General features: G+C 47.6%; 1 protein-coding gene across 1 annotated transcript; it reads left to right on the top strand.

Annotated features, from left to right (window-relative positions):
• The first annotated feature begins 1,125 nt into the window (after positions 1-1,125).
• SLC49A3 (solute carrier family 49 member 3) lies at positions 1,126-24,924 on the top strand. The gene is made up of 10 exons (XM_057426488.1): positions 1,126-1,267; positions 9,136-9,294; positions 10,183-10,402; positions 16,266-16,342; positions 16,445-16,582; positions 17,575-17,691; positions 19,253-19,405; positions 20,885-21,042; positions 22,068-22,180; positions 23,583-24,924. Exons 1-10 carry the CDS (start codon positions 1,139-1,141, stop codon positions 23,735-23,737), a joined length of 1,419 nt encoding a protein of 472 aa, XP_057282471.1. The 5' UTR covers positions 1,126-1,138; the 3' UTR covers positions 23,738-24,924.
• Positions 24,925-25,014: the final 90 nt, after the last annotated feature.

The raw sequence follows: 25,014 nt of genomic DNA, 5'->3' as shown, positions 1-25,014 counted from the left end.
AGGATAACATCCACTCTTCCAAATACTCACTCCAAAGAGCTTGAAATAAAGTCCTTCCCACAGTAAAGAAACCCCTGCCTCAGACTTGAGAGGTGGTTGTGCTCCTAGCAGGTGGTGGTGAGGAACAGCACAAAGGTTTCAAAAAGCTGAGCATGAGGTGACAAAATGGTGAGCAAGAGTGCCTTGGAGCCATTTCTAGAATCCATTCTCCTGTCAGCTTGGCACTCTTTGAGGATGAGCAGGGGGTGTGTGGTGATCTGCGAGGGGGATCAAACCTCAGTCTTGTGAGAAAGACATTGAGGCATTGAGGCACTCGTCCAGCCTTGTTCAGGAGTGGAAGAGCCTTTTGCTTTGCACCCTTGGTGAGGTTTTCGGAAGGAGGTAACAGGTTGTGCAGGTGTCTGCACTGAATAAAGAAAATATTGCTGTCTGCAGCATAATCAGTCCTGTAACACCATAACCAAACTGCACATCCCGTGGCTGATAGACCTCTGAGGGTCTGGACCTCTAAGACATCCTCCCTTTATCCTCCTTTTGTCTTTTTCTACTGCACAAAGCAATCACCCCTCGGACAAGTCTGTTACCACAACGCTTCTCCCTCCTGCCGCCACCGGTGTCCGCAGCCACGGGAGCTGCCGCTGTGGCCGGAGGCGAGAGCTGATAGTGACTCTCACCATAACGCGGAGTCACCAGCGGGCATTAGTGATGTTGGTGCTGCTGCAGTTTTCACGGCACAGGGGAAAAGCTTTCTCCCCCGTGGGCCGCAGCACCCCACTATCCCGAGCCCTTTAGCAGTCCCGTTTCGGAGCACCGGCCTCTTCTCCTCTGCCAAATGCGACAGGGCAAAGCCGGCTCCCGCGGGAACACCTGTCACCCGGCTTACTGCTGCTCCGCAGGACGCACTGGCACCGCCTGCCGCACGCTGCGGCCCTGATCGTGCCATGCCCTGCCGTGCCGTGCCGGGCGGCAGGCGGTGGCGCGGCCGGGGCCGCTCCCGGGAGGCCGGCGAGCGCGGCGGGCGGGGAGGGGCGGGGCGGCGCCGCGCCGCGCCGGGTGGGGCTGTCCCGAGCCGAGCAGAGCCGAGCCGAGCCGTGCTGTGCTGTTTGTGCTGGGCCGAGTCGAGTCGAGCCGAGCTGCGATGGAGAATGGTGAGGCAGCGAGCCTGCTAGGAGAGCAGGGCGTGGGCCGGCTGTCTCAGTTCAAGACATACCGTCGGCGGTGGTTTCTGCTGGCCGCCGTGTGCCTACTGAACTGTTCCAACGCCATGGTGAGTGCGGCGCGGGGCCGCCCCGCCTGTCCGGGACCCGCCGGCCGCCCGGCTCAGCCCGCTGCGCCGCGGAGGCCCCTTAGCTGAGGAGAGCGGGCCGCGGCGGCGCAGGACGGCGGGGACGCTTCTCCGGAGGGGCGCGCGGCTTGCGGAGGCGGGGGACAAGGAAGGGTCGGCCGACGGCAGCCCCGGGGTACTCGGGCGGTCGTGAGCGCAGGAGGAGGCGGAGCCGCTCCTGTGCCGCAGCTCTGGCTGCTGCCGCCCGGGGAGGATGGGGTGACAGGGCTCTCCGGAGCCCAAACCGCTTCCCATCTCTTCCTAGAAGCAGCCGACCAATCGTCAATACTCTGCCCCGGTGCCCTGTCCCAGATCCACCCCCTCATCCTTGCGGCACCGAGGCTCGTTTGCGCTCGCGTAGCGCACAGACGCCTCAGCCCGGACGTGTTTTAGGGAACGAGTAAGCGGCTTTTCTGTCTAAACTTTGTGTCTCTGGTTACGACTTCGGCCTGAACACCTCTCTTACGACCGGTGGGATCCGGGGTGTGGAGGGGAGGTGGGGGAAGGGCAGGATGAGGCGGGAGGGTGTGTGTGAGCTGGAAGAGCACAGCAGGAAGTGCCGCAGCGCAGAGCAAGTTTGGGATGAAGCTGAGTTCGCTGCCGAGTCTGGTCCACAGGCCGTTGGGAGGAATAGAAATATTCAGCGCCTGTGAGAGCCACATATTTCAAACCTAGTAATGTGAGAACAGTGGTGAAATTCTGTGGGTAGAGGAGCAGGAGTTAGCTGTAACTTATTGCTGACGTATGACAGCAGATTTATCTGGTCAGAAAAAGGAGCAAGTAGGTTTCTGTTGTACATGCAGCAATTTAGGAGTGAGTCTGCATTAAAACGTACTGGTATGTGAATTTCTTATTGCATACAGGCACTTTATTCAGAAAACTTGAAAAAAGGGGATGACAGATAACCCCCCTGTTGAACAGATTAAAACCAAATTCAGTAATTTTTGAGATAAACATGTAAAGTTTCCCTGTACCAAGTCCTGGTATATGAGATGGAAGCCCAAATCTTTGCTCAGAAACCATTGAGAACATTGTCTGATAGTTATCAGACTGATGCAGAATTATTCACATGCTTGAGGATTACGATGCTGCAAATGCAGACTGTGTGGCAGACAAAATTAGGCACTGCAACCTGCAGACATTAAATGCTCAGAAGGAAGAGCAAGTATTCCATGATGCAAGAGTGCTGGAGTAGATAAATGGGAAAGCATAGTGAGAATTTGGCTGCATATGGAAAACAAAAAAAATGAATGTGGCTCCTCAAGGGAAAATTGGTGTATCCTTTAAGAGTGTAAAACATGTCATGCAGAAAAGCAACGTGAAGCCCTGCTGTTTGCTTGCAGGTAAGTCGGCACAGCACAAGAACGTTAGGAAGAAAAAACATCCTGCTAGAAGTGGACTGTGGCAGCATGGATGATGGAAGCGATACAAAATCTTTACAGGATGTCTTGTCAGACTTTGACTTTGCTAAAAGATTAACAGTGAAATTGGAGGGTTACTCCAAAAACAGATACCCTTTCAATGCATCTGCAAGTATAAATGTGTCCCAACTCATGTTGCTGTAAATTTTATAGCCATGAAAGATTGTACTGTTGTCTGTCCCCTTCATCTCTTGCCAACTTCTCATTTATCTGTGATATTATTTTGCCCCAGTATGAACTTAAGACAGGACTTCACCACTTCAAAATAGGATGTTTAGTAAATATCCTACGGTGGTAATACTGTTCCTAAGCCATTGCAAAGGTCTGGAGTTGCAAGTAGGTTGATGTACAAAGTTGTAACCAAACATTTCCTGATGCTAGAGGTTCTTTTAAATGTTCCTCATAAAAACCACATTAAAATGGAGGGAGCAGTTAAAAGCCAGTGAAATCAAAGTGGTTGGGTGCTGTTTAAAAGTTCCAGATGGGAAGATTAATTTACCAGTCCTATGGTGTGAAAATTGCTTTGCAAGTTAGAGGTGGCCTCAATTCCTGTGCAGATGTTGCATGCAGCATTTTGTTCTATGTATAACTGTGTCAGGCTGTCTGCAACAGCATGTGATGAGGGGTCACAACTTTGAATTGTCTGACTTGGAAAGAACAGATCAGCTCATGTCCTGGACCAGGCTTCCAGGATGGTGCTTTGTATTCCCTGCTCTTACCTGTGCACATGTGCAATTCAGTGGCCTTCTGTGTCACTAAAAGTGGCAGACTGGATACAATCCAGAGAGAGAGAGACTGTCAGGAAGACAAGATAGAAACAGCTTAACTGCAGGGAAGCACACTTCATCATGCAGCAAGAGCAGGCTGAGAAAGCAGTGTTTTTTAGTTCAGTCTGTTTTAAAATCATAATGGAAAGGACCTTAAGATCACCTAGTTTCAACCCTCCTGCTATGGCCAGGGACACCTTCCAGTAGACCCAGTTGCTGAAAGCCCTATCCAGCCTGGTCTTGAACACTTGCAGGGATGGGGGGCAGCTGCAACTTGTCTGGACAACCTGTGCCAGTGTCTCACCACCCTCACAGTAAAGAATTTATTTCTTATATCTATCCTAAGTCTCCCCTGTTTAAGTTTTTAGACTGAACAAAGCCAGGCCAGACCATATGGTGATGAAAGGGGCACTCTTCCCTACTTCCTCCTGCTCCACATCATGTGAAAACCCGTCTTTAACCAGAGCACTATGGGGTAAATAAAGCATAAAGGAGGCTTTTCGTGCTAGTTCGTACTTGAATATCTATTACTGACCTGAGTTTAAAAGCCACTGTCTCTGCTGTACAAAGTGGGTACTATCTTGCCAGGGATTGGTTCTCATTTCCTAAATACACCTATTCTGGAAATTCCTAACTAACAATATCGCGTACGAAGCCCTTGTGTTGTCTTAAGAAGGCCATAAGTAGGCATCAGTATAATTTACTTGCTGCCTTCAGTCCTGGGCAGAGAGATTGTTCTGACCACAGCTGGGCTTAGATGATTGATCTCAGGCTGTCTCTTGCAGCACTCCTGGTGAGGGTCAACAGAAGTCCCAGATTTGTTTTGTCAAACTGATGCTGTGGTTTTAAGTGTGTGGGGATTTTTAATATGCAATTTTAATATTTAAGAGTATTAATAGTGTGCTGACGGTTGCTGTAGCAGTAAACTGCTGAGACAAAGACATCCTCCCTCACTGCTTCCTTCCTATGAAGCTGAACAAGTGAGAGCTTTGTGTTTCACAGGAGGAACTTTTTCTTGCCTTAGGGCTGGGAACAGGGAAATGCACAGAGAATGAAAGAGAATGTTTCATGCCCTACTCTGTGGTTATCAGTGTGAGCAAGCTGGGAAGAGGAAGGGAGCAGAGGTTTGGAGCTGGCTTACATTTGGCCAGGTGTTTCTGACTCACCAGCTTAAAGGACTTCTACCACCTCTTAGTGTACTTGGAAGAGGAAGGAGAGTTGATCAAGTGGGGACTGGCATGCTCCAGGGCAGGGCCTGCACGCTCCTAGCCTGTGTGCTCCAGCAGTTCCACTGTAGATAGGCATGTGCTCACAGCTCCTGCTGCCTGGCTCTTCTGTCCTGTACTCCTCCTGAGAGCTGCAGAGACTAAGCAGGAATCGGACCTGTATGAATGTCTTGCCTCTGCCCTTACTTGCTAGGCTGCTGTGTCAGCATGGGTGCCTTCCCATGAGGCCACGGGCTGTTTGCTTCAAGACTGTAGGTTCCTTTTGACCTTGAAGATGAGGACTCCGGTGTAAGGTCTTCATAGCCTTACCCTAACCCCAGCCCAGGGGAGGAGGAGGCAGCCTTCATGTCTCAGAAAGACATCCTACATCACCTTCAAAGCAGTGCCTAGGTGAATGGGAGAGAGCATGCTGGGACTGGGAGAGAGGCTGCAGGCAGTGCTAGCCTGGGGATAGGCAAGCTGTGCCTCTTACAAAGCAGAACATCCTGTTTCATCTAATTTGTCCTGTTGGCTCCTCCTTTTCAAGCTGTACATAAAAGGTATTACAAAGGCATTTCTACACTGTGCACACCTATACAATATGCCAGATAGTAAAGAACACTACATACGGCAGCCTTAGCTAGCTAATACCACCACTGACGTGGCAAAATGGCTTAATTTGCAACCTGCCTGATTGCATGCACTTGCCATTCTACAAGTCGATTTGCTTTTCACTTTCAGAACCTTGATTTGCTGAAAAGGAGAGCAGACATTGGTTAATAAGTTACGTTTCATGAACAACATTTTTGGTACTGCTTCTGGCAGGAGCGTGCCTAGTTACATGTGTGATGCATCAATATATATCCCTACTGCTCTTTGAGCTCCGGAAATCCTGGGGTGGTATTTATTTATGCTGCTTACCAACAGCAGCTCACAACTGCTGCTTACCAAAGTGTAAAGTCTGTATGGAGTCCTGCCTTCAGCCATTGCAGACAGAGAATCGGTGGTTCACAGCCCACTGGTTACCTCCTGCAGAGGTGAGAGAGAGGGCAAATGTTGGGCTCCCTTGGAATGGATGGAGAGAAGTTGAATCCTGTAGGTGAAATAGGTCCTGGAGAGTCTGTGGTGGAGTGAAAACAGTAAAGGCAACAGGGTAGAGGAACGGAACCTGGAGAAGATGGAGGTAGAAGGGACTGAGAGGAGGGGGAAAACTGAAGGGGTTGGGCTAGTACTGGGAGGAAGACAGCCAAATCCATGTCCAAGAATCAGAGGTTTATCAGGGTATCAGAAAGAGCAACAAACTGGCTTAGAAATGAGGGCAGGATGGGAACAGCTGTAACCTGCTCTAGGTTAGAGGAATGCCCAAGCAGGCCTACAATTAGTGGGGAAGGGAGCAGGCAGTTTCTGGAAGGTGCAGGAGAAGACAAAAGGTTATCTAGAAGAAAGGGTGCGGGGATTGGAAAAGTGTGTAGACAGCCCTGCAAGGACAGAGGTTGCTCTTTTATCTGTCTCAGGAGCAACCAGCCCACACATTCTCTCTTCTTTTGCATCTGTCGTCTACAGTACGGAGCTTTGATACTGGTTTTGGTGTGGCAAAGCAGAGTGAAGGTAATGGCCCTTGGGGGATGGAGGAGAAAGGAACCTCTCGGTTTCTATTCTGCTTCTTAAGCTGTTACAGGGCTTAGACCTTGCTAGGAAAAGAGCTGCATCATCCTCACCCTGTTCTGCCTGAGGGAACATGTATCACAGCAGTCCCTGAGTAACTACCAGCCTTGGCAGAGTTTCAGAAAAAACATGTAGGAGAAGAGGGCACAAGCTCCCAGCAGAAGAGCTCACTAACTACTGTGGATAAAGTCATTATAGCTGAGAAAATCCAAAGCTGAGAAGATCCAAAGCTGAGAAAATCCAAATCACTTGCTTAGCATGGCAATTTCCCTGTGTTGGCAAAATCTGACGATGCCATCTCTTTCTTGCTGGGTCACCTGGCCACCACTTTGACCGCAGCTGCACCTCAAACTCCATTGCCCAGTTCTGAATTTCTCTGTTAAACCAAGACAGGCTAAACAGCCCTTGCCTGAATGGAGTCAAAACCGTACTTTTTCATAAAGAAACCCACTTCCTATTCTGAAGAGCAAACTCAGGCTTGGGCATGCTGCAGTTTCCCACCTTCTGTGCTCTCACACACGCTAGAACTGGTACTCTTGCTTAGGATAGAAATACAGGGCAGCCCAAATGCTTGGTTTTCAACAAGGAATGGTTTTGCTAGGTCTAACGGAAACCTGCCAGAGTGCTTGATCCCAGCTTGCCTAGGTGTATACAGCCACTGAAGGCAAAATGCTGTGCTCCGGCATTAGGAGAGTGGCATCACTCTTCTAGTGATGTCATGCATGGGTGAGGGTCTTGTGTGGAGGAGTGGGAAAAGTGAAAATGTACCTCAAGCTGGCTTACAAAATGTACCATCTCTTTAATTACACTGTTCCCTGTAAGGTATTTCATCACCAGCCCAATCTGGAAGACAGTGAGGAACTGAGAATTGCTGTTGCTGGAAATACACAGATGGGTTTTTTCAGCAGCAGTTTAGCATCCCATAATCAAACTAATGCTCATGCCTTAGTGATGCTTGTAACATTTAAACAGTTACAATAGCATGAAACATTCAAATTCCTGTCCCAATATGATGCAGATCAGTTCTGGAAAACAAAGGTGGGTGAAATTTCTTCCTGAGACAAGACAATAACATCATTCCAGTATAATACACTATTTCAAGGAATTTTAAAAAGCTCATGTTACTAGATCTCTGCTGCAAGTCTCCCAGTGACCTGGAACAGCCTCCTTGTCTAATGAGTACAGTTTCTTTCAGCACCCAGCATCTTCATCCACCTGATTGTAGAAGCTGAGTAAACACCAGATCTATCCCCTGCCAGACCTTTGACTGTTGCCATGTGAGTGTGGGCTTGGTCTGAGCCCAGTGTGGTGATGTGAGCTTTGTGTGTTGAATGCAGGAGATTTGGCATGTCGACTCCTTTCAGCAAGGAGCAAAGGCCTAATGCTTGGAGTCCTTGCTAGGGCACTGATGATACATTCAGAATTTCTGTTACTGCCATTTATTTATTACATCCCTGCAAGGAGAAAGCTTAGCTAAACAATGATTTGCATGTGGCTGTTCTCACACTTTGACACTAAGAAAGAAGAAAAGCTCATCGTCACTTCTGCTTCCATTCATTGTGGTAGGTTTTGTGGTATCCAGTGTGTAAGAAGTAAATAGGAACACTGGAAATAAGAAGTTGCAGAGTGTAGGGGCACACCTTCCTCTGAGGTTACCAAAGCCCTTTTCAATTATACATTAATGCTGCAGGTGATGCTCTCTGCAGGATGCGGGCTGTGAAGTGAAAGCTTGTAATGGCAGAGAGGGGTACCTGGAAAGAGACAGCGGCTGGAGTTCTTTTGTAAGAAGCTGTAGCTGAAGCTTTTGTTCATGTTTCTGCAAACTTGATCATCTTAAGTATACAACAGCTGTGAGGTCATCTTCTAACAGTGGAGTAGCTTACATTCACATTATTAAAACCTGTTCTCAGGTTAGGCCACCAGAGAGGGCACATTTTCACAAAGAACCCACAGTAGCATCCTTAAAATTAGGGTAGTACCCTTATTTCTTCCTTGTGGGCAAGATCTCAGGACCTGATTTGAGGATCAAAGCAGGCCCTATTTTTTCCAGAAGAAATCAGAAGCGGACAGCAATCTTATGTGCCTAAAACGAGCTTTAGGGAAATATTTTCAGATCTGGCACTGAAAGGTAAAAACGGATAGTTACTGAATAGTTATCTGTTGTGTTTACATGTTCTGAAGCACTCAATAATGTGGATTTCTAGACCCTTACCTAGCTGTTGAGTGGGTATAAGACAGCATGGAATAATGTCTTGGCCAACACATAGCAAAGTTGTCCTTACAAGGCCTCATCCAGGGATTACCAGTAACTGTAAATATCAGGCTCAGTTTAAGAGGCTCTTAGCTGCAAAGAAGAGATGGCAGCCTCTGTTTGGTTTATGGTAGCATGGAAGGATTGCTTGTAAGAATTGCTTGCATCAGGTAAGTGCATCAGGGGCCAACATATACAACCAGGGGACAGAAAAAGGTACTGACCTCTGCTTCTGCCATCTACCAGCAGCAGGACTAGGTGACTGGGGATGAGGTAGTCAAATGGATTTTGTGCTCTGGGCCAAAATAACAACGATGCCAGTAGTAAAATAGTCCTAGCATGAGTAACTGCAGACATTGTGGGTTTGAATTTTTACTATCAGCTTTATTGCAATTTCAAGGAGAAACTAAGATGGCAAACTCTTTCACAACTCAGTCTGAGGGTATGCTACACTTCTGTTCTGGTGGAGGTGTTCATGTTTACCAGTTTTTGCTCTCTGCAGCTGTGGCTGACGTTTGCTCCTGTGGCTGATAAGACAGCGGTCTACTTCCACATTTCCCTGGAGATGGTCAACTGGCTCTCAGTAGTGTACCTGCTCATCTCGATCCCATTTGGTCTGGTGGCAACGTGGGTTCTTGACAGCTTGGGGCTCAGATGTGCCGTGAGTTGAACTGTTTTGTTTTCCTGAGGGTGTTTTCACCTAAAGATAGCATTATGGGAGTCTTGCCAAATAGTGCAGAGGATGAGAATGTTGAAAGCTCTGTCTTGCTTCCCTAATAGCTGTCGCGTCACCTCTAAGGTGGGTAGCAGTGGGAAAAATCAGAATAATGTTGCATCCCTACTTGCCTTTTCTTGCTTCAGTTTTTGTTGTCTTAGTCAGCTGACAGGGACAGATGCTGTGGGCTGCTCCTGTGAAGAGCTTGTTGTAAATGGGTAGGCTTTGCTGCAGAGAAGTGATAGCACAGCTCTTTTGTTTGCAGGGCCAGTTTAAGGGGCAGCAGGGCAGGATGCAAACAAGGGACCCCTGTAAGCTCAGAGGTCTATGCTAAGCCATCTTGGGATCTCTACACAGTATTCCCAGAAGCAAGAGTGTTGGAGAATGTGGCACTGAAACACTAGCATGCTGGTGGCATGGATGAGCATTTGCAGCATCTGCAGGCTGAATGACTCATTGCTATGATCTTTAGATTGTCACATCAAAATATGGGTGATGGTGCAAACTTGCAAACAGAACTTAATTACTGAACTTTGAATATCTCATCAATTCCATTACAATATCCTCTGTCTTGCATAATATACTGTGGTGTAGTTCTTATGTTTGGCCAGGACAGCCACCATGCTGCCTAATGTTTCAGGTAACTCACTGCTGGATCAGGAGCATCTTGTAGTAGCCCAAAGGGGTGGTCTGCAGGCAACTTCGCATGCAGTGATTACTAACACTCAGTGTCTCCTGTAGTGCATCTGAGACCTGGCTCAAGCTGCTCAGTTGTATTAAGTTCTGCCCTTCAGGCTTCAGCACACAAATCATGTCTATTTCTGCTTGCTGCAGGTGATCCTGAGCGCGTGGCTGAACATGATGGGTGGCATCATCCGGGTTTTCAGTGTCCTGAAGTTCCTGAACTTGGGTTCCCAGAGTTACTGGTACCTATTTACTGGGCAGTGCCTTTGTGCACTGGCACAGCCCCTTATCATCTTTTCACCGACAAAGCTGGCAGCACTATGGTTTCCAGACCACCAGAGAGCAACAGCGAATACGATTGCATCAATGTGTAAGTGATAGCTGCAAAGTAATATTGCTGCATTTGTTTGCCTTTCAGAAGCAGCAGGCAAAGGAAACCCTCTGTACTACACCCATTTGGCCCTGCATATACCACTCGATCCAAGACTCTCGTAGCCATGTGCAATAAACCAGCGCCTTCAAGGCACTGCAAGACAGCTTTTCCAAGGTGGGGAGCAAGAAGTGGGCCTTAGCCAAATCCAGGTGCAGCACTCAAAGTAAGCTACCCAGGCTCCCAACCTCCTTCCTCTCTGCAATGACAAGGTGATCGTCCTTAAGTAAATATCATAGAGGCTGGGGATAGTCCTCAGCGTTACTTATTTAATGTCTGTAGTGGCCTTAATTCAGCAACTTGTTAGGAAGGTGTCCAAATTGCATTTGATGCCAGTGGTCACAATTGCCAAATTCTGTAACCAGATAGAGGTGAGGCTGCTGCAGCAATTTTGTCCACCAGTTCATTCAGTAGCAAGGCTCAGTGTATGCACACACAGATAAAATATACAGAGCTGGCCACACGAACATGTTGGGGATGCTAAATGCAGCAGGACTATCCATGCAGAAACCACATCCGCCTTGCAAATTGTCTGGAAGCTGAGAAACTGGAGGGGAGGCACCAGGTACACTTGCTCTAATCTCATTCCTCTCTTGCTCTTTTGGGCCCTGCTAGAGACAGGATACTGCACTTGACAGACCTGTTTCATCCCTCCATGTGACATTCTCCCCAGCAGTGAGAAGAAATCTCTTCCTCCTTTCTCCAAAGACTTGAGAGGTGCTGCAGAAACTGGGCTGGCTCACTGGCTCCAGCCAGGAATCTTACAGTACCTAAATGTGTGGGGCAGCCCCATCTGCCCTTCCCTCAAAACAGCCAACAGCCACCTTCTTTCCCTACTGTCTTGGAGTTGGGAAGGCATACTCATGGAGAATAGGGCAGTAAAGGGGCACCCTTATACCGCTTTTCCAATGCTGCTGCAAACCCAGAGCACAGGCACTGTTGTTTAGTAAGAATGGGTTTATAGTGTCAGAACAAATAAACTCTTCTTGTAGTGCCTTCCCTAGAATAGAATGGACCTGTGGCCCACCTTGTTTCCCAGGACGCAGACAGACCTTCACCTTGCGTGCTGGAGAAGGGGCTCTGTTGTCTGTGTGGTGTAATACAAGTACTACCAGGGGCCGACCACTGGGCACTTCATCCTTCACTGCCCTGAAGGACTCCACCCTGCAGGCAACTTACTCTTTTTAAGTGAGAGAGCAGCCAAAAGGCATTTCTTTCACTTTGTGTAAAAGTAAAAAAAATTAAAAAGTGTTCTCAGTCCTTACAGGATCAAATGGATCTAACTGTAGGACAGAATAAAACTGAAGAGCAAGGAACAGTGGAAACCCAAGATCTGAGGCTGTTCAGTCGGTAGCATGTTGAGATTTCAGTGTGAGGACTGTATGTACAGTGATTATTATCTGCTGCAACAGTTGCATATTGCTGTTTAAAGGGCTTCCGCTAATAATGTCTGGCTACACCCATTACTGTGCTGTACAAAATCAGGATTTCATTTCAAGAAGGTTTAAATATTGCCTAGAAGGAAGGAGCATCTGCCACAGCCCCAGTAATTTACTCTGTGGTTAATTACCTCACTGGCAAATGCCTACATGTTACTTCTTGTCTTGATGCTCCTATCTCCCCAGCTATTCAGTCTTGTTGCACCCGTTTGTCAGGTAGTTATGGACAGTCACCTCTTCTCTCCTTTGCCTATAAAGACTGAATGGCTTCAACCCAGTCACCTTATGCCGATATTTCCTTTCGCCTCTTCCCACATGTCTCCATGTCTGCATGTTGCTCACTTGAGCTTTTTCTCTCATCTTGCTCCAATTTATCAATACCCATTTCCTGTATTAGTGCCAGAGAAGCACTCGGCATTCCAGTATTGTCAGTATCACTGCTGCACATAGAAACCAGTCCTACAGCCTCCTGTCAGTATCCCCAGTGCTTCTGGGTAGGCTTGCCTATGCTTTTGTGACAAAACAAGATCTGGTGGAGCAGCTGAAGTCACTATGACTCAGCTGTTCTTTTGAGTATTTATCCTATTTTGGTTCTCCCCATCACTTACAGAGACCTACCTACAGAGAAGCAATGCAGGGCTAAGAGCTGGCCTCTGAAGACCGTGAGAAACTCTCCTGTGTCAGACAGGAAAGACTTGTCTGAGTCCACTGAAGTGGCCTCTGCTTCATTTACTGCTGTCTGTCAGCATGTCATTTGTCTTTTTCTGCACCCTGCAGTTTTAGTGTGTCAACATCGCTGTCCACAAAATACACATTCCCATTGCAGAGTACTGCGAGCAAATCCATCAGGACCCCTGGACCATAATGTACAGTTCATTAACTCAAGTGACCTTTTAATTTCTTCCTTTTGGCTCATATAATTTCTCTTCTCAGGAAGAGAAAGCGGCTGAAACCCTGTAATTACTCAAATAGTCTCACTTAGTCTTTTCAAATTTAGCCCAATGCTCACATTCCCACCCCTATCCCACACCTTCAGGAACTGCTTTAGCATGCTGATAGTTCATGGAAACATCTGACAGTACCTTTCAGGCAGTCTGTTACAATGCCCAGACACATTTTACCCCAACAGAGAAGCTTTAATCCGTCTCCTTGGAAACTGTTGTTTAATTGTGTCTGCCTACATAGAAGCAGGTAAGATTTCACCAGGATCATAAGCTAGTACAAACACAGAACAGAAATTCTATCGTGGTTGTGTTCTGTGGCACTGTTAATGATGTCTTAGCAGAATTACAGAACAGACGAGGTTAGGAGGCACCTCTTGGTCTTGTCCAACCCTCTGCTCAAGTATGGTTGACTAGAACAGGTTGCCCAGGTTCTGGCTATGTCCAAGGGTGGAGACGTTGCAACTTACCTGAGCAACTTGTTTCAGTGTTCAAACACTGTTACAGGAAAAAAGTTTATATTCAGATAGATTCTCGGGTGTTACAGTTTTTGCACATTGCCTCTTATCCTGCCACTGGGCACCACTGAGAAAAGTGTGGTTCCCTCTTCTGTACAATCTTCGATCTAAGTTCTTTACTACAGGCTGAACAGTCCCAGCTGTTCCAGCCTCTTTACATGTGGGAGATGCTCTGGTCCCTTAATCATGTCTTTGGCCCTTGACTGGACTTGCTCCATTAACTACGTATCTTTCTTGTACTGAGGAGCCCAGTACAGGACTTGGCACTCCAGATGCTTCTCACCAGGGCTGAGTAGAGGGGAAGATTCACCAGCTTTCACCTGCTGGCAATGCTCTGCCTAATGTAGACCAGGATACTCTTGGACACCTTTCTGCAAAGGTGCCTTCCTGGCTCATGCTACACTTGCAGTCTATCCATGTCCTTCTCTGCAAAACTGATTTCAAGCAGCTTCTCCAGGCTGATCGGTCCCAGCTCTCTCAGTCTCTCCTCACATGACAGAGGCTCAAGTCCCTTAATCATCTTTTTGGCCCTTTGCTGGACCAGTAAGTGCATGTCTCCCTCATACTGGGGAGCCCAGAACTGGACACAGTACCCCAGATGTGACCTCATGACTGCCAAGTAGAGGGGAAGGATCACCTGCTGATACTATTCTGCCTAATGCAGCCCAGTATGCTGATGGTCTTCGTTATTGTGAGGTGGTGTTGCTGGTTCATGGTCAACTTGATGTCCACCAGGATCTTCTCCCCCACATCATGTCCTTCTCTGCAGAGCTGCTTTACATTTGGTCATCCCCAGTGGGTACTGGTGGAGGGGTTTATTCCTCCCCAGGTGCAGGACTTTATGTTTTCTCTTGTTGAACTTCACAAGGTTGAGCCTCTTGAGGAACCTCTGAATGCCAGTGTAGGCATCTGTTCTGTCAACCACTCCTCACAGTGTCACACTGGCTGTGGGTGCACGCTGCCCTGTTGTCCAGGTTTTTCTTCAAGGTTAAACTGTATTGGCCCCAGTACCAACAGTACCAACCCCTGGGGTGCACCACTAGTGACTGACCTCCAGCTTGACTTCATGCCAATGACAATAATCCTCTGGGCTCAGCTGTTCAGTTGACTTTCAGTTCATCTCACTGTCCACTTATCTAGCCAGTACTTTGCCAGCTTGTCTATGAGGATGTTGTGGGAGACAGTATCAACAGCCTTAGTAAAGCTGAGATAAAAAACATCCACCCAGCCAGTCATCTTACTGTAGAAAGCTATTAGGTTGGTTAAGCGTTTCTCCTTTGCTGACTACTACTGCTCACTTTGTTGCCCTTCATGTGCCTGGAAATGGTGTCTGAGATTAGTTGTTCCATGAACCTTCCCAGGGATCAAAAGGAGACTGATAGGCCTGGAGTTCCCTGGGTTCTCCTTATTGCCATTCTTAATGATGGGAGTGGCAGTCACTCTCTTCCAGTCCTCAGAAGCCTCTTGAAATTGCCGTGACCTACCTTTTAAAGAAGAATGGCCTTGCAGTGAAAACAGTCTGCTCCCTTAGCACTCATGGGTGCATCACATCGTCCCATGGACTGTATGTCTGGTCTAGTTAATGTTCCCTAACATAGTCCTCCTCCACTAAGGGTAGATCTTCCTTGCTCCAGACTTCAACTTTTAGTCTCAGGGTTGAAGGCCAGCCTTACCAGTAAAGACTGAGGTGAAGAAGGCATTGAATACCTTGGCCTCTTCCATGTCCTTTGTCACCAAGTCTCGTGCCCCATTCAGCAGCAGGCTCACATTTTCCTTAATCTTCCTTTTGCTGCTAGTGTACTTGTAGAAGCCATTCTTACTGCCCTTCACCAGACTCGATTCCAGGTTGGCTTTGGTTTTCTCAATCCCAAATCCCATTCCTACACACTAGCAAAAATCAGCTTTCACTTGTTTGACTGTTTGCAGAACATCACCCTAAAAGTTAAAATAATGTCTCCTGCAATTTTAGACATTCCCAGGCTGAGTCCCAGCAGTACTGCTTCACACACTCCTCAACTCTAGCCCCGTAACAATGCAACCCCCTACTCCAGTACAGGCAAGCGTCCAAGATTTTCTTGTGCTATGTAACTTTTTGTAGTTGGTAGCAGAGATAATCTTGTATGGCAGCTTGGGCTTTACTGGGGTAATATATTGTCTTGAAAGGTGTCAATTTAGAGAGCTGTCACAGTGTTTTCCTGCTTTTCATGTCTTTTGTCAAATAAGACCAGTGGCATCCTCATGACCATTGGGAATAGCATTGCCAGCATCCTAAGGGAGGTACCCTGTCCACATCTGAAGAGCTGTGTCCTGTTATAGGCTCCTCAGTACAAGAAGAATATGGATATATTAGTGTAAGTCTGATTAAGAGCCACTAAGACAATTAAGGCAATGGAGCATCTGTCATGTCAGCCAAGGCTGAGAGAGCTGGGGCTGCTCACCCTTGAGAAGGCTCAGGATGAGCAGATCGGGGATCTCATCCATGTGTATATGTACCTGATGGCATAGGAGCAGTAAACAATGGAAAGTTCTAATTGTTACTGCTGCTATATAACATCAGCACAGATGTCACAGGTTTGTCCATCTTCATTTTGTTCCTTCAGCTTAGCATTTACTGAGGCAGCTTTGTGAGGGTTAGGACACTGTAATTTATAGATGAGAACCAATCTGTAGGGAAACAGATTGAGACAATGGGCTTCATGGGGGTGAGGGAACAGATGTGTCAACAGTGAGACCACAGAATCAACTTCTCCAAATGTTGCCTTCCTGGTTTCTCCCTTTATATGTCTTTTTTCTGTCCCTATTCATTGCTTTGCTGCACACTGAGCTCTGGTGCTGACTGGCAGTAGGGGTGGACACACGATTCTGACTACTTGCATGAAAAAGTGTCTCTTTTATTTCCTTCTAGCCAATCCCTTGGGTATTCTAATAGCAAACGTGCTGTCACCTGCACTAGTGCCTGAAGGAAAGCACATCCCTTTGATGGTAAATGAAGACTACTTTAATCAGCCAGCTGGGCTAATAGATTTATTTGGAGGCAATGGTGCTGGAAAGATTGTTAACATGTCTTTACTTTGTGTTGTGTAGCTGGGTGTTTATGCCATCCCGGCGGTAACAGCTTGTGCTCTGGCAACTGTGGGGATTCACGAGAAGGTGCCTCCAACACCTCCTTCGGCCAGTGCCACTACCTCTACCTCCCAACCATTCCTCGCAGGGCTCAAAATGGTAAGTGCTGTAGCACAGAAAGAGACCCATGCTGGAGTGACGAATGCAGCCCTGCTAGACAGGGATATGCTGGGGAATCTGCTGACAAAGCAGACACTGAACTGTACTCCACCAAAGCTGCTATGGAAAGCTTCCTGAAGGAGACCAGGATTCCTTCCTTCCTTCCTTCCTTCCTTCCTTCCTTCCTTCCTTCCTTCCTTCCTTCCTCCCTTCCTCCCTCCCTCCCTTCCTCCCTCCCTCCCTCCTCCCTCCCTCCCTCCCTCCCTCCTCCCTCCCTTCCATCTCCCTCCCTCCCTCCCTTCCGTCTCCCTCCCTCCCTTCCTTCCGTCTCCCTCCCTCCCTTCCTTCCTTCCTTCCTCCCTTCCTTCTGTCTCCCTCCCTCCCTTCCTTCCTCCCTTCCTTCTGTCTCCCTCCCTCCCTCCCTTCCTTCCGTCTCCCTCCCTCCCTTCCTTCCGTCTCCCTCCCTCCCTTCCTTCCGTCTCCCTCCCTCCCTTGCTTCCGTCTCCCTCCCTCCCTTCCTTCCATCTCCCTCCCTCCCTTCCCTCCTTCCTCCCTCCCTCCCTCCCTCCCTCCCTTCCCTCCGTCCCTTCCCTCCGTCCCTTCCTTAGGGAGCAGAAGCTGCTCACAGCAAAGCTGTGAGAGACACTCTCTCACCATTCAGCTGTGGCCTGGCTGCCATTTGACTAGCCCAGACAGGCACAGCTGGGCTCGTCCAGGATGACTGCTTAACCTGAGCCTTCTGAGCAGCTGAGAGAGCACATGGCAAAATGAAGGAAGAATTTGGGCACTGAAGAGACCATTCCTCCCCATATTTGGACTTGTTATCTGGCTGAAGTGACAGGAGAGAGCCAAACTCCTCTAATGATCATGGGGTTGCCCTGTCAACATTTCCAAATGAGGGGTCAGAGCCACCGACCTTCAACTCTACTGTTACAGCCATGCCTTTTTTCCTCCTCCACTTATTTAAATGTTATGTTAACTTCTTTCTCTAGCTCCTGAGAAACAAGGCGTACATCATCCTGGCAGTGTGCTTTGGAGGAGGAATTGGGATGTTCACCTGCTTTTCAGCTCTGCTAGAACAGATCCTTTGTGAGAAGGGGTATTCAAATGTGAGTCTTCCTTCTTTCCTGCCCGTTGCCCACATACCATAAAAAAGATTTTCCCTGACAAGGAACTCTGAGCAAAATGAAGACAGCTGAATACAGTGCATTGTCTTATATCTTATTTGCTCATATTATCTAACATAGATAGCATGTTAATCCAGAGCACAGTCTCTCAGTATAGAGGCCGATCTGCATTTTCATTACTGCCCATGGTCAGGCTCCCATTTGCAAATGAAAAGCCTTTACTTATCAAACACTTTTTGAGAAAAAAAAAAAAAAAAGAGTAGTGTGCTTTTTCTAACCCACTCCAGACCACTGATGCCTATGCAGCCTCCGGACACTTTCCCCAGAGTAGGATGGGGCTCAGGCAGGCACTAGGATGAAACTGAACGCAGGTTGATACAAGTACCTTTTCCTCTTTGCAGTCTTTCATGAAGCCAGGGCAGCAGATGAAGTCAGAAGTACTGTAATGGTTATTTCCCCACCCTTCCCATGACTCTGGCCAGGTGCTGCTTTTACAGTTGAGCACAGTTTGTGCACAGCTTATTCCTCCTGCTTGCTTCCTGCAATAGCAAGGGTCTGCCCCAGTTCCTGCATTTCCCCTCAGGCAGGCAGCACTTCAGTCCTGCTGCTTATATTCCCATGGAGGTCTTCTTAAAACACCCCTCCACCTTTTGTATCTGCACATCCACACCTCTGGTCTCCGTCCGCTCCCTCTCAGCTCCCAGGTCTGATAACCAGTGTGTGACCTCTCTGGTCATGTCACACTTGCACTCTCCATTGGATTTTAAGTGAAAATTTTTTAAACTTTGTAGCCTTGCTTTGTGTGCATCACAATGCCTTAGTCTGTGTGTGACTTGCTTGTCCTGGCTGTTTAGCCCACAGAAGCTATTCCAGGTACCCTTTCTTTCCAGTCTGCCCCTGAGGCTCCGAAAAATGTTTACCCAAATTTGCTAAAGCTTCCCTGCTTTCAGAATTGGTTTCTGCATTTGAATTTTTATGGAGCTGAAGGAGGAGGACAAAGTCATTGCAGGCAACAGAGCATGTACCCCATCCTAACTACTGCTCACTGGCTAATTAGACCTCATTGCTACAGCCAAGTGATGCTATGTCTTGTCTAACACACTTTGGGGATGCCTGCCTTGTGGTCCCTGGTAAGAAAAGGGTCAGGGGCATGATTATAAACAGCAGCAGATCCCAAGGCAGTTGGACCTGTTACCAAGTGTGGACAAATCACCTGATTACCCATAGAGTACAGTTGCATGCATGCGCTGGAGCATTTAATGCTAGGGAACTACTGCTGCTATGTACCCAGCCTCCCTTGCTAGGTCTGCAGAGGCCTGTCATCCATAGAGACCTTGGGAGTGATGTGCCCTGGGTGTCCTCTCACACCTGTAGCAGCACCTCAGCCCTGTTACTTGCTACTCAGTCCTATGGAGGCCTCATGTACTGCAACAGGCCAGGAAGCTTCTCCTACCTCAGCAGCAGCAGGCAGAAGGGTCAGTGATACTAAAACCCCTTTCCTGACTGCTCTAGTTGCTCAGTTACTTATTCTTCTGCCTTCCAGGAATTTGCTGGCCTGAATGGTGCACTGTTCACAACGTGTGGTTTGTTGGGTGCATTCCTGCTAGGCCTGTATGTCGACCGGACAAGAAAGTTCATAGAGTCCACCAAGGTTTGTTTCTGTTTGAGTGCACTTGCCAGCATCGTGTTTGCAGTGGTGAGTTCTCCCTTGCTTTGCACCATACCTGTGGGTTCAGTTCTGTTACCATCCAGTAAATCATCAACTCAAACCAAGGTTATCTGATGTCACAACATTCAATAAGCCACCTGTTATGCTTTGCGATGATCCCTCTTGGCTACGAATGTTTTAAAGAAAAACCCTTTACTGAGGATTTCACAGTCACTGTGGAGCCTGAGATATATTCAGGATATAAATAAATTGCCATAATTTTACTTGTTCACATTGGATCACCGTGTTTGTTTACTGTCCCTAAGACCACTCTTCCCAAAAAAAGATGGAATTACTAAATACTCATCTTACAAAAAATGAAAAAGAATGACGTAGTTTTCCCAACGCTTGTTTTCAACAGTGGTGGCTGCCAAGAGTGTAAGATTAGCAGAAAGGACCTAGTTATGTGTCTGTTTCTGCCTAAAGCAAATCTTTCATTTCCCTGCTTAGTACTTTGGGATTTGTTAGGGGGATGATCTGAATGCAAGTCAGTGTGCCTGGGCTCAGGTAAAGCATGGCATAGGCAAAAGACTGTATCAGGAGCAACAAGCAGATCTTTCCATCCTCCCCTTCTCTCCACCACATTCATCCCATACAGATGGGATGTTCAAAGTAGTAAACCAAAAAATACCTCTTCAAATCTGCTTGATGCCTTGATACTTTGAACTCAGATTCCAGACACAGAGTCTTCCTTGACTGTACTAGTTCAGCTGCACCAGGCCTGCTGCAGCCATGCCAGTTCAGACACCTCATGTTCCTCTGTGTGACCTTCTTACACGATTAAGGAATGAGGTATCAGCACTGTGGCTGCAGGATATATGGCTTTTTCTTTCTAGCATTGGCTGGACAAGGCCATGCTCTTTCCTCAAGAGTTAGGGACAAGGCTGTTCTAGGCACTAAACTGATCTTGAGGGTTTTTGAATGTTTCAGGGTTGATTTCTTTTTGTTTGCTTTGTGGGGGCTCTTTGTGGTAAAACCCCAGTGTTACAAACATGAGTCTGCCATGATAAGGAATAACTTCCCTTGGCACTGAGCTCTGCAACTGTGGCATAGTTTTCCTTATCAATGTACTGCAGCAACCCACTGAATTGTCACATGTAACCCAATGCAAACACCAATTCTTAAATGTTAGCTTGACCTAGGAGGAAGCTGTGTGTTTCACTTGGTGCTAGTATGCTTCTGATAAGTTACTGACCAGGAAGTCAGGTCACAGATATATGACCACACTACTGTTTTTCAGGTAATTCTGCTGATCCTGTCTCTTCTTGCTTAAATTCAACAGATAAATCTCCATCATGTAGCCATTTGTTGACTTCAGGGGTTTGGAGGTAAAAGATTTCAGGAAAACATAGGGAAGGTACTGGTGAGAACAGAGTCCTTAGGACTTCCTGCAGGTTATGGGTTCAGAGACTTTCTGTGCAACTGTGCTGACATTGAGACTTCATTTCTCTTCTCTTCTGCCTGCAGACTTCTCGGTTCAGAAACCAGGCTGTCATGCTGGCCATCACCAGCTCGCTCTTTGGTTTCTTTGGTTTTGCCATCTATCCTATTGCCATGGAGTTGGCTGTGGAGTGTTCCTACCCTGTGGGAGAGGGTACATCTACAGGCCTGATTTTTGTTGCAAGGTAAGTAGGCTTGGGTTTGAACACATAGGCACACACACAGAGGTGGGGAAGCAAACAAAGAAGAGGGAGGACATCAGTGGTAGCCACCCTGTTGTACTTCCTTCTGGTGTCCATGCACATGACCATAAGGGGGAAGCTGGCTGCCTGAGCCATAGAGCGAAAGAGCTAAGGTTTTAGAGGAAGGAAGAGTGTGTGAAATTGGTGCAAGAAAAGCAAGAAGGAATACGAAGGTCTCTCTTGCTTGGCACAAATCAGGATTTAACCATGCCCAGCATCTCTTAACCTTTGAAGCAGATGGGCTCTATGTGCCTGAAAGGGGCACTCATTCCCATGGCAGTACAAGGACTTGACAGGTCCCATTGCTCTGCTGAGGGAGATGGGGCTCATCACGCAGAGGGCAGCTGGCCACAACAGATGGGGTAGTGACCGTCCTTCCTGTGGTCAATTGACATGCTTAGGGTTGGCACTGGACTACAGCAGGAATGACTTGTTGGAGGCCTAAGCAGGTATGGATGGCCTGGTGCCATATATGTACGTCAGGTGGAACTGCAGAAGCAAGAGCATCAGTCAAAGAGAGGTGTTAGGCACTGCCTTTGAAGGCAGTTGTCTCCTACTTGCTGTGGACCATTGCCTCATTCATAGCCAGCCAGCTATGAATGAGGAAGAAGCTGAAGTCACTGGCTGACTTCCTCCCAGTCCTCAGTCCTGCAGTGAGAGGTATTTCTAAGTCTCTGCCCAGTGACTAAGCCTCAGCTCCTTGACAGCTGTAGTTCATCTGCATGCCTCTGGAGGGAATGTATAGTGCTCCTACCATGCTGCCACCATGTCTGGAGCATGCTGAAAGGCTGACCTGGATACCGTGTAAGCAAGGGCCAGTTAACCAAGCACCTGGCCCAGAGGAAGCTAGCAGTAGCTTTCTTTGCTCCAGAAAGGGGCTTCCTGTTCTTCTCACTGGGGAAGCTGGGCTTGTCTGCAGCACTGATGAATCAGGCAGGTATCATAACCATGCTGGCTTCTCCCCACAGCCAAATTGAAGGTGTGATTTTAATGATCCTGCTACAAGCTCTCACCGTCCGTGTTTCTGAGGATCCGTCCTCCACCTGCACCCTTGACCAGGATGGAGCCCTGGACTGGACAAGTATGTATATCCTTGGGAAACGATGCTGGATGCTTGGTTGCACCCTGTGTGCCCCCATTTTCCTGCAGGTCTCAGTGTGAGGGAGCCTGCAATACTGATGCCTGTGGTAGCCTATCTCTTAGCCCCCTCTCCCAGTCTGATGGTGCACTCTTTGCTGCTCCTGCTAAACCAGGCTTGCAAGATTGGAATGGGAAGACATCTAAGGTGCCATGGATGCTGCTGCTGACTCTGGGTTAAAATTTCTCTTACGGCCACCCTGCAGTGACCTGACCACCAAGCTAGAAAGCAGCTGTTCCGGGGCGAAGACACTGTCCATGTAGCACAGCCTATGCTGCTTTGCAGTGTGGGTGGCTGAGACTACAAAGGCTTTGATTGAAAGCTTCTTCCCTTGCTTCTGCATACACAGCTGCCTCTTTGTAACATGCCAGTACAGCTTTGTTCTGACTTATTCCATATTCCAAACAGCAACTGGAATGAACAGGAGCACAACTGTGTTTTTACTGCAGGCTAAACCCTGGTCTTGATCTCTTGGCTGGTTCATATTTATGTAATACTGACCCTGAGTTCAGGGACACACCATAAGACAAAGGTTAGCTACCATGTCTGAAGGCTGAGCAGAAGCTCCATAGAACAAGCTCCACTAGCTGTCAGGGAACAAGGCTTCACAATAACTGGCCCCTAAAAGCAATTTGCTTTTTGTTTGAAAGCATGCAACTCTCCATCTTGTCAGATCAGAGCTGGATGTCATGACAGGAACCCATTTCTGCTCATCTGTGGTCTGATACTCACAGGGACATTGTGGAGAAAGGATGGAGGTGTTTATTTGAGGCACTGCTGGAATAAGAATGTAACTACTTCCAGGTCTTTTTGCATAGCCCTTTAGATGTACTATTTTAATTTTTTTTTTTTTAATTCAGAAAAGGTTCTTTCAACACAGTTTCTTCTTTGATTGAAATTTATCTGTAGTGAACCCTTCCTACACTTTGCTCTCAGATGATACAAGAAGTACTACCTGTGTGGACCCATTCACTTACAAAGTTCAAGTGTTTTGATTCAGTCTTTCTCATAACTTTGTTCACCATTCCCCAACACACAAACATCTTCGCATAACCCCTCACAAACACATTCTGTGCACTGGTGTAAGACCTGCAACCTGTGGGGTTATGCAGAACAAGAGTCCTGGAAGCCTCCCACATTTCACCAAAATCCTGTGCCAGTGCTGCATGGATGAGGTTTGGCTGTTGGTAGACTGGCACTGCTCCACTGTGAGCTGCACACTGTCTTCAGGGGTAGCTTCAGAAGGTGGTCACTCAGGCTGTGCAGGTGCTGGGAGCTGACCTTGACACTTCTCCACCCATGGGGAGCTGGGAAATCACTGACTAAGCGTGTGTCTTCCTTGCAGCTCCAGTTCTGGTGCTGGCTGGCCTCTGCAGTGCTATGGCGTGTTTCTACATCATCTTCTTCCACACTGACTACAAGCGGCTCTGTGCTGAGACAAACAGTGGTGATTTGGCTAAGGCAGAAGATACAGCAACGGCAGATGTTCCTGAAGCCTAGCCAGGCCAAAAAGGGGATGCCAAGGGTGTAGTAAGGGAAGAACTCAGGTCTGTGGGCAGGGACCATGACTGCAAATGCTCTGCTGGCACACTGGGATATCAGGGTCCTGTTGCATAACAGGCCAGGGCTAGGGCAGAATCACTGGAGCACCTTTGCTGTGCTTCCCTCAATGTTGTATTTATTTGTGAGTCTGGGCTGTAAGAAAGGCTGTTCTGCCAGAAAGGTCAAAGTGGAACTGGACAACTATGCAGGTAACACAGCTGACTTGAGTGAAGGTAAAAATATGTTGCAGAGGAGAGGAACATTATATTTCAGCCATCTTGTTAGTTTTCATGTACTCGGACTGTGGGGGTGGGAGGAAGCTTTCAGGGGTGGAAGCCATACCTGTCACAGACCTGGTGGAAAACTTTAAGGACTGTGGTTCTTGCACAGCACAGCAACTCTTCTGCTCAGAGTTTGGAGCTAATTATGCCTCTGTTAAAGGGCAGTAGGAGCTAGAACAACCTTCCACTGCAGCAGGTAAGTGTAGGTATGTGATCTGCAATACAAGTGTGTTCCAATGAGCCACTTTGTCCACTCCTATGAACAGGAAAAGAAGAGCCTTGCCTACAGTGCTGCCTGCGAAAGCAAGCAGCAGAAGGTAAATATGGCAGCATTTCTCACCTTTCTGGTGTCCTGCCAGATGCTGAGACATTGAGGATAAGCTTGTTCTACTTGGTTTTCTGTTCCTTCTTCACCTCTCCTGCAATTCCAGTGGTTTAGATTTTCCATAAGAAGATGAACTTGCTGGTCTAAGATTGGGGTAGGTCACCTTTCCCGGGCAAGTCATGCTCTCCTATGTGGGAACACTGAGAGGACAGCTCTCTTCTAGGGGAGTGACGGAGCAGTGCCTCGTGAGGTGGAAGCTGGCAGAAGAACTAGCAAAGGTGACCACTTGGAGAACACAGAGACCTGTCATGTTTCTGCAGATGATAGGGGCTTTTGGGAGGAGACCAAGTAAGAAACATCATCAACAAACACCTTCCAGCTCTCTCTACAACTCACAGCTGTTCTTTAGTGTTAGAATAGATGGATAGTGACAGAAAAGATCCTATTTGGAGTTCAGTTACCCTAACAACTGCAATGGGTACAACTGTGTTTTTCATTGTACAGTACTTTCACAGTGGTTCATTGTCCTGCTTAGGTGTTCAAGTCTAGATGTATAACCTAAGAACTTTTCACTCTGTAATATTAACAGGGGTTAAAAAAAAAAAATAGATGGGACTTGGTAATACTTC

The sequence above is a fragment of the Pezoporus wallicus genome, unplaced genomic scaffold (assembly GCF_028554395.1).
Source record: "Pezoporus wallicus isolate ANWC-B61680 ecotype Strahan unplaced genomic scaffold, APGP_CSIRO_Pwel_v1 contig_5116, whole genome shotgun sequence".
Taxonomy (NCBI): domain Eukaryota; kingdom Metazoa; phylum Chordata; class Aves; order Psittaciformes; family Psittacidae; genus Pezoporus; species Pezoporus wallicus.
The sequence above is the reverse complement of the archived record's forward strand: the minus strand, read 5'-3'. Positions and strand labels throughout refer to the sequence as shown.

Coding starts and splice junctions, on each gene's coding strand:
- SLC49A3 (XM_057426488.1), top strand. CDS start 1,139: ATGGAGAATGGTGAGGCAGCGAGCCTGCTAGGAGAGCAGGGCGTGGGC. Junction 21,043..22,067: donor GGCCTGATTTTTGTTGCAAG/GTAAGTAGGCTT, acceptor TTCTCCCCACAG/CCAAATTGAAGGTGTGATTT. Junction 22,181..23,582: donor TGGAGCCCTGGACTGGACAA/GTATGTATATCC, acceptor TCTTCCTTGCAG/CTCCAGTTCTGGTGCTGGCT.